This window comes from Onthophagus taurus, chromosome 11, assembly GCF_036711975.1.
Source record: "Onthophagus taurus isolate NC chromosome 11, IU_Otau_3.0, whole genome shotgun sequence".
Classification (NCBI taxonomy): domain Eukaryota; kingdom Metazoa; phylum Arthropoda; class Insecta; order Coleoptera; family Scarabaeidae; genus Onthophagus; species Onthophagus taurus.
Window position 1 is genome coordinate 7,487,216 of NC_091976.1, and position 16,273 is coordinate 7,503,488.

At 32.4% G+C, this 16,273-nt stretch overlaps 2 protein-coding genes and 1 long non-coding RNA gene across 3 annotated transcripts in view; 1 reads left to right on the forward strand and 2 right to left on the reverse strand.

Moving 5' to 3' along the window:
- Window positions 1–421: 421 nt before the first annotated feature.
- Window positions 422–1,332, reverse strand: LOC111421733 (uncharacterized). Its single transcript, XM_023054915.2, has 4 exons — window positions 1,250–1,332; window positions 914–1,192; window positions 561–860; window positions 422–506 (listed from the first exon to the last, which is right to left on the reverse strand). Exons 1-4 carry the CDS (start codon window positions 1,326–1,328, stop codon window positions 475–477), a joined length of 690 nt encoding a protein of 229 aa, XP_022910683.2. The 5' UTR covers window positions 1,329–1,332; the 3' UTR covers window positions 422–474.
- A 9,650-nt stretch (window positions 1,333–10,982) lies between these two features.
- Window positions 10,983–12,179, forward strand: LOC139432212 (uncharacterized). Its single transcript, XR_011642079.1, has 3 exons — window positions 10,983–11,127; window positions 11,181–11,582; window positions 11,689–12,179. It is a non-coding gene; the product is annotated as an uncharacterized lncRNA (long non-coding RNA).
- A 1,334-nt stretch (window positions 12,180–13,513) lies between these two features.
- The window catches only part of LOC111421734 (probable cytochrome P450 49a1), a 38,872-nt gene continuing 36,112 nt past the window's right edge, over window positions 13,514–16,273 (reverse strand). Inside the window, exons 7-8 of the mRNA XM_071200559.1 lie at window positions 14,075–14,241; window positions 13,514–14,023 (exon numbers count right to left, since the gene is read on the reverse strand). Of these exons, the coding sequence (XP_071056660.1) occupies window positions 13,585–14,023; window positions 14,075–14,241 (606 nt within the window). The 3' untranslated portion in view covers window positions 13,514–13,584. The remainder of the gene's footprint in view (window positions 14,024–14,074; window positions 14,242–16,273) is intronic.

Consider the following 16,273-nt stretch of genomic DNA (forward strand, 5'->3'; position numbering starts at 1 on the left):
CCAAGAAATCGATTTTATACGAATTATTAAAATTTATTCTGTGGAAATTGCAAAATTCGTAAAAATTGTCAATTATTTCAAAAATTTATTTCTCAAGAACTAAAAGTGATTTTTCAAAACGGCTTCTTGCATTAAAAAGACGATATTTTAATTAATAATTGGTGATATTTCCACAAGGATCCTTCAAGAAATTAATTTTATAGCGAATTTTGAAAGTTATCGATAAAAATTGCAACATCGAAAATTTTAACAAAACTTCAAATATATATAAACGGGTTGGTTCATTGGAACAGACACTTTTATTAACACTTTGGGAAATTATCATACTCATCGGACCATCCTGTATATCGATATCAATCAGCACTTAATTAAAATTAAAAATGGATTTATATCTATAAAACTTAAGAATAAAAAAACAATAAATTGATTAAATTTTTATTGCAATAGAAATCTTTTTAGTTTAAATTAAACGTTTTATTTATTTCGGCCACAAAGTTTTGGTGGACCTAAAAAAGAAATCAACTCAATTAATTTATCAATTAAAAATTAACTTTACTAACCAAAAACTATATTTTCCGAAATTGACCCTCCAGGCCCCCCTCTATAATAAGCCAAAATATTAACGACCACATCTTGGCAGAAACTTGGAAGATACTCCGGATAAGGAAACGTAAAAGAATAAGCCCCCATATTCCAAGCAAAAATATATTCTCCAGTTTCCTTCGAAGCGATACTAACTGAATACATAAAATAATAATAACACTTTTCGTAACCAATCGGTGGGGTCCAAGTTAATATCAAAGCTTCATCGGTATTATTAACAATAAAAGAAGCAGGAGCTCCTAATTCAGCCACAGGATCTAAACAAAAAATTATATTAATTAATTTAATGTGATGTAATTGTTATTTTTACCCAAAAAATTATACGAATAAGTAACAGATGTTTCACTATCGTGATTAGCATATAAAGTGGATTTGACGTGGATGCAAATTTGATCGTTCTTATCATAATCAAAAACGAAATTTAGGTTTGTCAAGTTTTGAACGGGCGCTAAATACTGCGACGTGTTCATATTTTGGATATGAAGGTTATAATCAACAGCGCAATTTTCAAATCCAAGTGGAGGCATCCAAGAAAGATATAAATTATTGTCAACGGACGAAACAAAATCTTGAGCCGGCCCTAATTCGGCTAAAAAATTTTTTTAGATTTAATTTGATTTATTTAAAATTAATCTAATCAAATTACCTGCACATGATTCTTCAGCGCTAATTTTGTTACAAAATGTAACGCTTAAAAGAAAAATTAAAAGTGATTTAAAAAACATTTTGATACTAATTAATGATTTTGTGATGTACTTTATTATATAAGGCGAAAAATAAGATAATTTGCGGAAGAAAGAACTTGACTTTTTGATTAGATAAATAAAGATGTAGAAATAGAGATATAGATCAAATCTCAACGAGTTTTTTAAGTTGTTATTTATAACTAATTAAGGATCTATCAAGTTTCCATTTAAAGATAAATAATAAAAAAAATAAATAATGAGTTGAATAAAGAGAAGAAAATGTGAGTAGACTACTTGCAGAAGTCTGCCTGCTGTTTGCCGAAGACTACAACTGCGTATAAAAGACTAGTTACATTAACACTAAATATTGTTAATGGAAGATTAGGAACTAAAATTACTGCTCGTAGATGGAAATGGAAGTCTAGACATTGCAAATAAGACTAGAAACTGTTTGCTGGAGACTGCCTAAAGCTTGCAGTAAGCAGCCTACTACTTGCTGAAGACTCCAACTACGTACAGAAGTCTAGATACTATTAATAGCAAATTGGAACTGTTGGCAGCACACTAAATGTTATTAATGGAAGATTAGGAGGAACTGAAATTGCTGCTGGCAGAAGACAAGATAGTGATAATGGACGTCTAAACATTGTAAAGTAAATTTATTCATTCAAAGAAATCAACTACAGAATTAAGTAATTTCTTAAATACATACGTCAAAGTAGTAACATAGTATTAATAAGTGAATACATTTAAATTTTTTATTCATCCATAATTGACGACTCCAAATATTCTGGGATACTGTAGGTGTACTTCTTAAGAAGACTTTCTTTACGCCCTTTTTAAAATTTTTCTAATTTAAAATTTCCCGCGCTATATAATCACCGGGTAGTTAGTTACTTTTGCTACCAACCAAATTTTTTTTCCCCTAAACTTTGGTTGGAACCGCTCCCTATACTTATGCCATTGGCGCGTGACCTAGGTGGCGCTACCGTCGCCGATCATGAATCAGTTCCGTTCCAGAACTCTCATTACTATACTACTGGCGGTGGCGTTCTTATTGTCTGCAGTCAGCAAATCAAATTGTTCAACTGTGATGTGTCCGAGATTTTAAATCTTGATTGATGTACTTAGTTGTTGGTAAATGTGTCTATTTCTCGATCAGAATATTTATTATTACACTATACATACCTCCTGATGTTCCGCTGGATGATTTAGAACTATTTCTTGATTCGCTTAGTATCAGTTTAATTGGGAAGAGTATTATAATTTTTGGCGAATTGAAGCCAGCCCGACTCCTTACTTGAATAGAGGCGTCCACCCTGCCGTAAACTGGAAAGATTTTGTCCAATTGGAAAAAAACAGAAACGTATTTAGAAACGGTCAGCAATACATGTACTGGGTGTTTTTTTAAGCCCGATAGAACTTTAAATTGAAAAAAATTACACAAAAAATTAGATTTTAATCCAAAAAATGTTTTTGTTCGAAAGATCAATACATGGCATTAACATTTGAAAATGATTTCGGGCATAGGGGCACCGCGGCTGATCTTGACGAAGCGCATTCTGGACGTTCAATTTTGGGTCCAATGATGCCACCAGCGTGCATACCACACGAAACGGTGCATTTTTCTGCATGTAATGGGTCTGTTGTGGATTGGTTTCACTCCATATACGGCAATTTTGTTTACTGCTCTAGAGACCAATCGGCGAAAGAACGACGTATATGATGGTCTCGTGGCTTTAATTCCTACACCAGCTGGATCTTAAACGGGTGTAGTCCAAGATCTTTTCGCAAAATTTTCCACGTAGTGGACGGACAGAGCCCAATTCCAGCGACTGACGACAAATCGATAAACTTGGATCTTCTTCCACATTTTCGTTTACAGCGGTGAAATTTTCTTCAGTACACACATTCCTTCGACGTGTTGGTGTTATTGCATCATGCAGAGAATATGTGGTATGAAATCTATCTACATTTCGACGGATGGCTTGCTCAAATGGGCGATTATGTGCGCTATACAAATTACGAACACGTCTATAAGTTGTGCGAATTGATTACTAATTTTCAAAGTAAATCTGGTTAATTTGGTAGCGTTGTTCAAGCGTCAATCTATTTATGAGGATTTGCCAAAGTATACTGATCATAAATATCAAAAAGTGAGCACAGTATGACAGTTCCTTTAACAGTTAACCCTTTCGTAAGTTTCCTCTGGCTTAAAAAACACCCTCTATATATTTGTTCTTATTTTCTAATGTGTTTTTTGTATTGTTCTAAGTATTAAAAAATAGGAAGGTGAATGCGTTGCATTGTTTTACAAACGATGTTAAAATTAGGTTAATGATATTATTTATTAAGTAAAGAAATTAAATTTACTAAGCGCATTTAACCCTAGGATGTATATTAGGCCCGGCGAGATTATAGTTACTATAGTTATTTTATTGGTTAAGTATCCTACGGTTAAGATATGAACCTTCATTTATTTCGAAGATCAACCTATACAGAACGAAGAAGTAAGCTTTGAAGTGAACTCTCCGACTTCAATAAATATCCTCAAGAAGACCAGCTCAATCTTTGTCAAAAACTTGAAACAGCATTAAGTGACAAAAGTAAGAGCGACATAAATGGAATTGATCTTATGCATGAACTACAGTTTTTGCAGTGCTTTGGGGACAGTTTTAGATAACAATGTCATTTTGGGAAATCTAGAATCTAGTCCACTCTTCTTCTAGCGCTATTCGGAGATCATCTAGGGTTTGTATGGCGGTACCACGGGCTCTAATCGTCTTCCTAGCATATCCCACTTGTGTTCTATGAGGTTTAAATCAGGGCTACGTGCAGGCCATTACATTCTGCTGATATCCAAATCATTCAGGTATTGGGATACTATGCGGGCTGTATGGGAGCGTGCATTATCGTGCATGAATAAGAAGTTGTCACTAATAAATGGGCCGAAGGGAACCACGTGTTCAGCCAAAATTTCTGCAATATCCGTACGTGCTTCGAAGCACAGTCCCCCCAAACCATTACACATCCTCCCTGGTATTGTAGTCTTTCAGAGAAGTTGCACTGAGCATAACGCTCTCCTGCTCTTCTCCAAACTGTCTCTCGACCATCTGGAGAGTACAAGCCGAACCTCAACTCGTCTGAAAACAGTACGTTTCGCCACTCTGCATTGGTCCACTGAACATGATCTTGTGCAAATTGTAATCGAGCAACACGATGTTCTCGAAGCAACTGTGGTCCAGTTGCTGGTCTCCGTGATCTCAACCCCGCTTCTTTAAATCTCCTTCTTACTGTGTTCGCCCGACGCACTTGCTCCAAACGATTTCTTATCTGCTGTGGTATGTCGATTTCGTAACACGGTCGTTACAATATATCGATCATCATGGGGTTGTGTGGTGCGTCTTCTTCCCGACGCAGGTCATCTGATGAAGGTGCCAGTCTGCCGAAATCTTTGAATGGCGCGAGAAACCGTACTCTATATGGCTCCAAGAACACGAGCAACATAACGAGTGCTGCGTCCATCTTCCACCAAAGCCACGTCTGAGCAACTTCTGTAAGACTAAAGCATTTTTTTTATTTAGCAACAGTGTACGACGTTATGGACACTAAACATCACTGAAATGTTTTCGTCAATTTCTATGACTTGCTTTAATTTCTGATGGCACTGCCAAACAAGCTGCGTTATCTTTTAGAGCTTGTAACTTTGGTGTTAACAACAATAGAAACTTGAACAAAAAACAGAAGTGATCAGAAGAGACGAGACTATAAGCCCCTTACGATTAAAATTAACTTCTTTTGTCGGTGCACTCCACAGTAAGCTTTAAAGTGTAGGAAGAAAACACGCATTAGCGTTATTCACCATTGCTGAAATTAAAGAGCGCTAAAATGGGGAAGACAGAAATATTGGCAAAGGGCTAGACCTCCCAAATAAAACAAACCTTATTCAAATCGACGGATACGTTCAAAAGTTGTTACAGTTTGAAACCGGTCATAATTTTAGGTAATGCGTTTTTTATGCATTACCATGAGTGTAGATTTAATAACAGGGCAATTTGCTAAAAATAAAGCCAGAAAAGCTTAGATTCTGTAAGATGCATTTCAATATATATATTTTCTTATTATTTTTTTGTTAACGTGGTCCACGTGATCGAATACAGCTATTTTATGTTAAAGTTATATTATTTTATGCAAATATTGTTTATTTAAATATATGAATAGTGTAAATCTTAAATAAAAATCTTTAATTGTAAACTTTAAAAAAATGCAAAATATTAATTTAAAAAAAATTAGAAATGAAATACGTATTTTCATTAAATAAAGGCGCTCATTAAATGTGTGCAAGACAGCGCTGATTAGACTTGCCGTGGGCCTGTGTGTAACTTTATTAAAAGTAAAACTATTAAGAAGCAAAATTATATTTATACTTTGCTTAAATAAGCTTAAAAACATTTGCAAAATCTTTTTATCAAATCTTTGATAACACTGTGCTGCAAGACTATAAGTTGAGTGTTTTTAAGAGTTAATCTTGGGTTGCTGATTTCAAATATGCCTTCCGTTTTTTTGTAACAAACCACGTGTTTTGTTATACAGGTTTCTCACGGCTGCACTTAGGATCTACTGTATACAACAAAAAGTTAAAGTTTGCTGCACTATGTAATTACCACCTTCTTTATGTAAATCCATCTGATTTAAAATTTATTAATATTTTTTTATCAAGAATTCAAATCGAGTTAGTTTGGCATAAAAATAAATCCGTTTTCTTCACAACATCGAGAATGTCCCATACGGGGAGCATTAGGGGGTAACTTCGATGAAGAGGTTGCCCTTGAAATTTTTTCTGTGATGCTTGATTATATATAAATAAGAGATACTGAATAATAGTAAGTATTATAATAAAAATTAATAATTTATTTTTAATTATTTACATTTTTAAACTTGTAGAAGAGAAACCGAACAAGTGTGATGATTTCAATAGCATTAACAATCTCCTTTCTATAATGGACACCAATCTAAGAAATTTACAAGAAAAAGTACAAGTTTTTGACACTGTTCAATCACAGGTTTCATCTTTGCATTCTCAACTATCAATTGTTGAAAGAAAATTAGGTATTATACGCAAGTAATAATTGAGTTAACTAAATAGTTACTGTTTTTATAGCCACAGAAATTTTTGTTTTTAGATCTCATGCTATAAAATGAACGATTTAGAAACAAAATTAAATCTATTTTTAACGATGTTTGATGAAATGTCCACGAAAATTATAAATAAATTAAAACATTCCTTTAATGATAAATATGGCGACAAAAATCAAGGTGAAGTTTTAGAGAAAGTTTTAAGTAAAATAAACGAAATCGAAATTAATGTAGAAGATTTAAAAGATTCGTGTACTAAATCCGACATCAAAAACGTTCTCAATGAAAACTTTAAATCACAAAATTTAAACATAGAAAATCTAATGGAAAACTGTACTAAATCCAAAGAAGCCGATAAAATTGCAATCGTATTAATCGAAAACACTCGAGATGAATTAAAATCTAAATTAAACGATTTAGATACAAACTAAATCGGGTTCCAGTCCATCTCGATGAAATTTTCATAAAGATAAATGTGTTAGAAAAATCAACTAATCAAATTAATGATAAACTAGAAGAAAAACATTAAGATGAGCTTTTAGAAAACGTTTAAAGTAAAATAAACAATGTAGAAAATACCACGGAAAATTTAAAAAATTCTTTTGAAAAAACCGATATCAAAAATGTTTTAAATGAAAATTTTAAATCGCATAATGAAAATATCGATAAACCGATTAAAAAATGTAACAAACCAGACGAAACGAACACAAATATAACAATCAATGATAAATAACTTTATCAAATTCTTTCGATTACACATTTTGCATCTCTGTGAAAAACCAATCTGGTATATTCAAATTTCACACAAATTTAATTAATTTAAAGGAAAAAACGAGAGATTATGGAGTGAGATCGTGCGAACAGGGTTGGATGGTGATCCAAAACAGAAATTCATTCGAATACCAGGAAAATTTCAATAAATCTTGGTACCAATATAAACATGGTTTTGGCGATTTACGTAGAGAATTTTGGTTCGGAAACGAATAACTTCACTGATTATCGAATCAAAACGACCTAATATTACGAATAGAATTGGAAAGTTTTGATAACGAAAAAAAAAGAGCTGAATATGAATCATTTAAAGTTGTAAGTGAATATGAAAATTATCGATTAACACTCGAACGTATTAATGGGACGCTCCCAGAGGGTCTTCTCTATCACACTAACATAAAATTTAGTAGTTATGATAAAAATTATGATAATAGCTTCGATCATAATTGTGCTGTTATTCATGGAAGCGGATGGTTCCAATCTTCAAAAGCTGCTAAAATGATGATAAAACCTAAACAAAATTTCAAACAATTTCAAGATTTATCTTTTAAACCATATAATGAGTTGTAAGAAATAAAAACATTTTGATAATAAATAAAAAATGAATACATAAATATTTATTTAGATACTATTAACTAATTATCGCAATATATTTAACCCTTGAATAGACGCGTATGGGACTGGCAGTTCCATGGCTTATCATTTCTGTAATTACGTAAAAATTATTACAGCTACGGCACTGTGGATTTTTGAGATCTCAAAATGATGTTTTAGGAACCCTTTACATCAGTTTCAAACGAAGGCTCAGTTTTATTACTTTGTAAACACTCAAACAATGCCGCGCGTACATGATTTGGGACTGACAAGATAGTCAACTGATAGACAAATTTTTTTGGTTTATTGGTTTATTTCTCTCTTTCTATGTCTTTTTCGTTTCTTTCTTTCTTTTCTTTGTTTTTTTTTTCTTTCTTTTATTGTCTCTTTTCGTATTTCTTCTCCTTTCCTAGTATTAGTCTAGTTTGTCGTGGCAATCGCAAAATTGTGGCAATGGTGACAGATAATGCAGTTAACATTACAGCTGTAGTGCGATTATTGCAATATCAACACATTCCATGTATTGCACACACCCTTAACCCTTGAATAGACGCGTATGGGACGCGTAAGGCAGTCCCATGACTTGTCATTTTTATAATTACGTAAAAACTATTACAGCTACGATACAACTATTACACTGTGGATTTTTGAGATCTCACGCACATATTCGGTAGTTTTATTGTTTAGATATCTCCTTTTTATTTACGTGTTAGTAAATTGTTTAGTTGTGTATTTCCAATAAGTCACGACCGTAATCAATTTTATATAAAAATAAGAATAAAAATATATTGATCCGTTTTTTTGTTGCATTCATGCACGTATCCGATGGGAATCCCATCGGGGGATTTACGTCTCACTTATTCGATGGATGTTTGTTGAGCAATTCACGCACATATTCAATAGTTTCCTTATAGAATAGACAACTTTTTTGGTTTATTGTTAGTAAGTGTATAAGAATGCACAAAAAGCGTTGTTATGACTTTGGTAATGCCGCTGATGTAGATCAGCTAAATCGCTTAGTTTTTGAAGAAATTGACGAAAATGTGACTTTACCGCATAACGATTTCAAAGAATCAGATGGTTCAGAAACTGAAGATAACATTGAACAGAGACCTGTTGACTCTGATACGGATCATGACATGGACGATGATGATGACGATCAAGAAGCTGGTTATTATATCAGTAAGTAAACGTGATGGCCGATGGTAATCTTTTATCATTTATTGAATGTAGCAGCGATAAATACTAGAATTATTTTTTTGGGCAATGGCAACGAATATATTTCAAGACGAGACTATCTAAAAAAAATTATCTCTCAGTTTAGTTTCAGAACAATTGAAGAGGAGATCGCTTATTATTTATTTGGCAATGACTGGCCAAATAAATAGAAAACCATGCTAGCAAAGCATAAACCAGCAATACCAGACGACAACAATCAACTTGGAACATAGAATCGAAGAAGGACGCCAGAACAACCTTTACATGCGAAAAGTGTAATAGCTATATATGTTTGAAAAACACGTTAAATCAATTTGTCAAAATTGTCTTGAAAGTAGTAGTGAAAGAGACGTGGATAATGAATTCGAATAACGTATTCGAAATAAAATAAAGATATACAACAAATGTGTTCGTACCCATGTGTTTTACAAATTATTAAATGTTAACTTTGATTCAAACTAGATATTAGTTGCCTTTTTATACCCCAATATTTCAGGTTTAAAATGCTTTAATAAACTAACTTGCTGTAAAACAATTTAATTTATAATTCAAAGTATGTATAATATAAAAATTGAGCTGTTTTCTGCTATGGGACTGATAGTCCCAGCGCGTGTATTGGCGTTACATATAGAGTCTTCGGAAGAGTTGAAAAGAATACATGCAGAAATTCTTTTACCTGAACATTACCACGAAATTTACAAAAAATTTGGAAAAATACACATTTTAGAATAGATTGGCGAATTTATGATATGAAATCATGTCTGGATACTCTTAAAAAGGTTGAAGGACTAAGCGAACAAAGAAAGATGTTATTCAAGAAATTTACGAACCTTAAGTCCTATACAAGTCAAGTTAAATTTAAATTTGAGATGCACTACAGATTCGAAGATCCTTCAAAAACTTTTATAACACTAGTTAAACGCTGTCGAGTTACCATTACTGGATTCTGTAAGAGGAATTCCGTAAGATAAAGGGAAGGCCGTGAACTAAAGAAACGTTTTGGGTAAGACTAGATAAGGGACGATAAATAACATTTTTATTTTGATGGTCTATTTTGATGAACAACATGATGTCGATGATCAGTTATTTCATTGCTTAGAATATGCTTAGAATATTGCTAAGAATATTGTGAACCAAAATATTAACTTTTGTCTTAATCTATGTAAGACTTTGTATTTTCCATGTCGAATATACGTTCTTTTACGTTACGTTGTTGTCATTTTAAAATAAGGTTTTTTCCTTACAACACAAGATAATTTTTGGTATTTAGAAAAAAATATCAAAACAAAATTTTGCTTTCAAAACACTACAATTGACTGCCAAATACTATTCGATTAGTAATTTTTTCAAACCATTGATTTGTTATATTATTTTAAAAAATAAATTTTAATTTAGAAAATGTCTTAGCGGATTTTGTAGCATGCTACAAAATCCGCTTATTGAAAAAGTTTGATATCGGCTCTCAGATATTATTTGAGCACAATTTGCACAGTTTATTCGTCTTGTTTTGAATTGAGGTCTGTCAGAAATTCTCCGCCATCATCAACTTCATCGAGTAGACCTCAGACACCCTCTCGTGAGCAACGTTTCTCCCCTTACGATAGGCGTTCGCCATCTCTAGACGAAAATACTAGTGCAGTCAACATCTTACTTTCAGCTATACTGAATGGATCTCCAAAAGGAAATATCTTAGTGGAGTACTACCTATAATAAATTTTCTTGCTTTCTAGAGGAACAAAGAAATTCATTAATTGCATTGATTGCACATTATTTTGAAGAAAAAGGAGTCAAATTAACGCTATCTGGTAGCTATCAGCTTGAAAAATAAATTTTGGAAAGATTCCCTCCAGAAAAGCTTGTAAGTCTTAATTCTTTCTTCAAATTAAAACTTCTTTCAAAACCAACATAATTTATTTACTGACATATAATCATTATAATAATATAATGTTTAATTGACAATTTTAAGTGCAGGAGTATTACCGCACGGAAAGAAGAGGTAGGATTTATACTAAGTACTACAACTCAGTGACGACCTTCAAGAGGGGTGTTTCCAAATATGTAACATCAATTACAACAAAAAAAGGTGAAAGAAGGTCGAGGCATGAGGGTATTCTAACAGGTAAATCTGCACTCACAGCTTGATTAAAAGTTCTAAAAAAAACCTATTTTCAGAACCTGAAGAAGATGCAGAATCCTATTTAAGGGCTCTTAAATTCGATAATCTTACTTCAGAACAGTTTGATGCTACATGGAAAGCATGTTGGGGATACCGCCACCAGTGCATTAAGGCATCAAAATGTACCAACGAGATCATCGAAAAATGGCCTTTTTATAAAACCCCATCTGATTATAGACTGTTATGAATTCTAATTCAAATTTTTTTTAAATTGAAGTGTATTTTGTTTTAGATTGACATGGATTTCAAATCAGCGTTTAATAGCATAGATGGGTTGCTGAAAAGATGGGACAGAGTTTGGCAAAAAGTCTATACTTTTTTAAACTCAGAAAACCATGTCAAAGACAAGTCAGTGAAAGTTCTGATTGGGAGGCTTGCTGACATCACAATCTCTGAAAGTAAGTCAAATTGTTACAAACACCATTTACTTTATTGTAAAATTAAAATTTTGCCGTTTTGTTTGTAACTAAATTGTCAAGTTTTTTATTATTTATGGTTTCACAGATGGACGTAATGCTGCTTTAATTTGGGCTCTACATGGCTATTTGGTGCCCACAGCCAAAAGTGTCAAGAAAGATGTGACAGGGAAAAGTCAACCACTAAACACACCATCAAAGATTCGCAGGAAGCAGTAATATTTGTTGGTGGTAGTTTTAGTGAAGTAGAAGACCGGATACACCATCTTCGAAAAAATAAAAGTCGCTGCAACCATTGATATATGGTATCGGTAAAAGTATTTTTGAAATTGAAGAAATATTTATTCAATTTGACGATATTCGTTATAAATGTACAAACATCATCAGGGCTCTAGACATTTGTTTCAAAATAATGTATTTGTTTGATTTAGAGTTCCCTCAGGAGAGCGAAATGTTTTTTAGTTTTTTAGAATTTTATTTTTTTAGGCCCAATACGGCATGCAAGTACCCTAAGGTACAAATTTTTAACAATTATTTGATGAGTGTAATGGAATAAAAGAGACTGTAGCTTTTATGTAACTGCAACTTTTGTGTAGATTTATTTTGTTCAAATTTTGTAATCATTAGAGCAATAAAATAATAGTATATATAAATTATTCTGCTGATTTCACACAAAATTATACTATCACGGTCGAGTAGCGTTTTTTGTGACTCGTATAGATCTAGTCTTGAAACTTTGGTCTTTTCTCATAGTAATCATTCAAGTAATTATAATGATAACAATGAGAAACGGATAAACTTTGGAACTACATGTTATTCCCTAATATACATCAGAAAACACAGTAGTACTTACATTGTATTAATGAAGACCATTTCATTGGTGCAATGAAACAATTTCACTACATTAATGAATTCATTCATTGAATAAAGAAAAATAATTCATTAAGTCAAAGATTTGTTTCATTCTATTAATGAAAAACGTCAATGAAATATGTTCATTAAACAATGAAAAATTTTCATCAAATAATAAATATTGTTCATTAAACAATTAAAATTGTTCATTAAATAACGAATATTGTTCATTAAGCAAATGAATACTTTTCATTGAGACAAAGACTTGTTTTCATTCGACAAATGAAAAGTTTCATTAGATCATGAATAAGTTCTTTATAATTTCATGAAAAACGTTCATCGTTACAGCGAAATCGATTTCATATAATTAATGTAACACTCTTCATTGAGACAATGAATTGATTCATCGGCTGAAAATCCATAACTCAATTCATTGTCTCAATGTAGCTTTTCATTGTATTAATGTACATTTTTGGTTCGGTGCAACACAGAATATTTTACGTCCTAATTCCTAGTATAAAAACTCATTTTCTTTTGAGGACAAACATTTTTATCCAAACAACTCATTTCCTTTTCAGTTCCACCGACACGGTTACTTTAATAACTATCCAATGTTGAAACGATCATTATGCTCTAAACGACACTTAAAAAGATTTCTCTTTTCCCACTTGACATTACTATGTAAATGTTTCCTGTCATACACTTTTTTAAACCAAAAAAAAACCTCTTTAAATTATTTAGCTTCAATCAAAAGAATGTAGAAATGAAAAAAAAATTTCGTTTATTTAATTTCAACTTAATTCTTGTATAAATTTTCTCTCGGGCCTTTAAATTTACATATTAACGATTACGATTTCTGGCCTTGAAGTATTTTTTTGTAGTAAAAGTTACTTCATTCACCGCGATTACCACAACTTACAACCATTCAAGTTCAAGATAATTTAATTCAATCACTACTTTAATGAAGTTTATTGCTTAATAAAGAGTTCATTAACAACCATTTAAGATATACAAATTGTTAAATGATTATATATTATAAGTGATTTATTTAAAAAACGATATCAATTTAAAAATATTTATTTGGTGCAAAATACGTATAATAGATTAACAATGCGTTTTAATAATAATTGATTTAATTACGTTTAATAAATTTTAATTTTAATGGTCCATTTGGTGTGTACATTGGGTGAACATGATAATCCAATAATTTATGATGATATTCAACTTTGTATGATTGAATAACTTTGGCGATAACAGTTTGTATTTCCAATTCAGCGAATCTTCTTCCTAAACACATTCGTTTTCCGTAACCAAATGGTAAAGATGCGAAAGGATGATGGTTATTTGGATTTAAATCGTTTTTATCTTCAGCTTCTTTAGAATTTAAACGAATCGGGCAGCTTTTTAAAAATCTTTCTGGTAAAAATTCATCACTTTTTTCAAAGAATTTTTCCGTATTGCAAATAGTGCTATGAGGAAAAATTATATGAACTCCTTTGGGGATGTGGTATCCCCCGATTATGCAATCTTTCTTTGTTGTTCGGCCATTTCCAATAACAACAGGATATTTTCTGTTTTAAAAGAAACTCAATTTTTAATAATTTGTAACTTTTTTGACTTACCTCATAGCTTCTTTTATACAAGCTTTCAGATATGTTAAATTTTCAATTCTTTGTTCATTTAAATCCTTGTTATCTCCCATCTCTTTTTTAATTTCATCATAAAGAATTTGTTGTTTTTCTGGATTTAAAGCTAATTGATATAATATAGAAGCCACGGAATTAGAAGTCTAAAAAAAGAAATATAAAATTAAATGCTTAACATATTAAAGAAGATATTTTTGAAAAATGTCAATACATAGAATTTTTTTTATTGAAGAACAGCATAATATCCAGACAGAAGTATTTGCTAATTTGCCACGTCCTTTTAGATAGAGATTTGTGAAAGAAGTCAATAAAATCACTCTCAGATAGTTAACTGGATAGATAATACTAATAGAAGGCTATATACTGGTTGTAGAAGCCTAGATTCTGTTTGCAGAAGACTATTTAGTTGACAGAAGACTAGATACTGCTGGCAGAAGATTATTTATAGTGTACAAAAGATTAGATTGTACTGGCAGAAAACTAGATTGTGCTGACAGAAAACGTGACACTTCTTGCGGAAAGCTACATACTGCTGGCAAAAGAGCATATATTGCTGGCAGAAGTCTACAAACAGCTGATAGAAGACTTGATACGGCTGGCAGAAAAGTAAATTGTGCTGAGAAAACATCAAATACTGCTTTAGAAAATCTACAAACAGCTGATAAAAGACTAGATACTACTGACAGAAAATAGCTACTCCTGACAGAGAACTAAATACAAGTAAGTGAAAGCTAAATATTTTTAAAAATTATATTAATTAAATTATTAATGGCTCTGTTAGATATATAAACGGTGTTGATTTATATTGATGGTTTTAAAAGAATATTAAAAATATAATTTTGAAATAACTACATTCTGACATGTGTCACACAAGTGTTAACAGCAAAGAAGTGAAGGATGTAACACTTGGTAGCTCATTTGCAATGACCAAACAAACTTCTGCTGTGAGTGGAGGAAATTTGTTACCTAGTATGAACTAGTCCACCAGGCATCGTGGTGCGTCGTTTTCAAAATAGTTCTACACAAAGTATTTATATCTATGTGAATCTATAACGGAAAATGCAGGAAAAATTGATGTAATCGGCATCCATTAAACAATTTGAACACTCCAAACAGTAAAAATTGCCATTAATATTGTTGAATAACAGAGGCCCAAAGATGTGTCCTAACACACCCTGAAAGTGACAGGCACTTGTGTTCTATCAGCAACATAGAAAGCAAGTCACACTGAAATGTTACACAGTAATCCTATTTCTATTATATTCTCTAATAAAAGTAAATTAACCGCGTTCAAGTCTTGATAAAATCCACTGCATACATATACACTGCATATATACACTATACGCTATATACACTGCACCAATCTGGCATTACAGTAATACAAAATCTAAGTAGTGTGTTTGAGAAGATTTCAGTGCATTTTTAATATTGGAAAAGGTAGTTTTATACGTTTGTTTTCCAAACACCTTACTAAAAATAGGAAACAAAGAAATGGATCTACAATTTGTGAAGACTGCCCGCTGCAACTTTTAAAAATCTAAGTTACTGTGGAACAAATTTTGATAGAAACTGTCTTGATATGTAATCTACTGCTGACAGAGAATTTAAAATTATTTTATTTTAATAATTTTCTAAGAAAAGTACTGTTGAGGTTGGCTAGGGAGACCTGGATATATAGTAGAAGAAATGAAGGTAGATAAGTTGAAGGTGGAGGCGGCTAACCGAGCGGAGCGTTTTGAGGAGAGGGTGGAAGGTAGAGAGCATTTTAAAATTTTGGGGGAGTGCTACAGACAGATTGAGGTAAGTAAGGGGCGTTATGGGCAGCGAGAAAGGGAGAAATACTACAGAAGGGTGGGGTATTCAACGGAAGAGGTGAACAGAAAAACAAAAGAGGGGATTGGCATGTGAAAACAACTGGACAGCAGGGACAGGGAAGTGAAAATGCAAGAGAGAAGGACGGCGATAAGGGAAATACTTGGAAGTAGTTACAATCCAAAATATGCCGAAATTGTAGTGGAAGGGCTACTAAAATACCTGATGATGGGGGGGAAGAGGTTGGTAGCCAGGTTTAGATGTGGCAATGAAGAAAGGGCCAATAGATATTGGAGGAGGAGGAGAGGGGCAGATTATGTGGGGAAGATTGGGAGTTCTCATCTGCTGGTAAAGTGCAGTGAG

Bases quoted from the DNA above. Each gene is read 5' to 3' on its own strand.
- LOC111421733 (XM_023054915.2), bottom strand. From the start codon at position 1,328: ATGTTTTTTAAATCACTTTTAATTTTTCTTTTAAGCGTTACATTTTGT. The intron at 1,193-1,249 runs GTAATTTGATTA...AAAATTTTTTAG, and splicing joins CGCTGAAGAATCATGTGCAG to CCGAATTAGGGCCGGCTCAA. The intron at 861-913 runs GTAAAAATAACA...TTTTTTGTTTAG, and splicing joins TTATTCGTATAATTTTTTGG to ATCCTGTGGCTGAATTAGGA.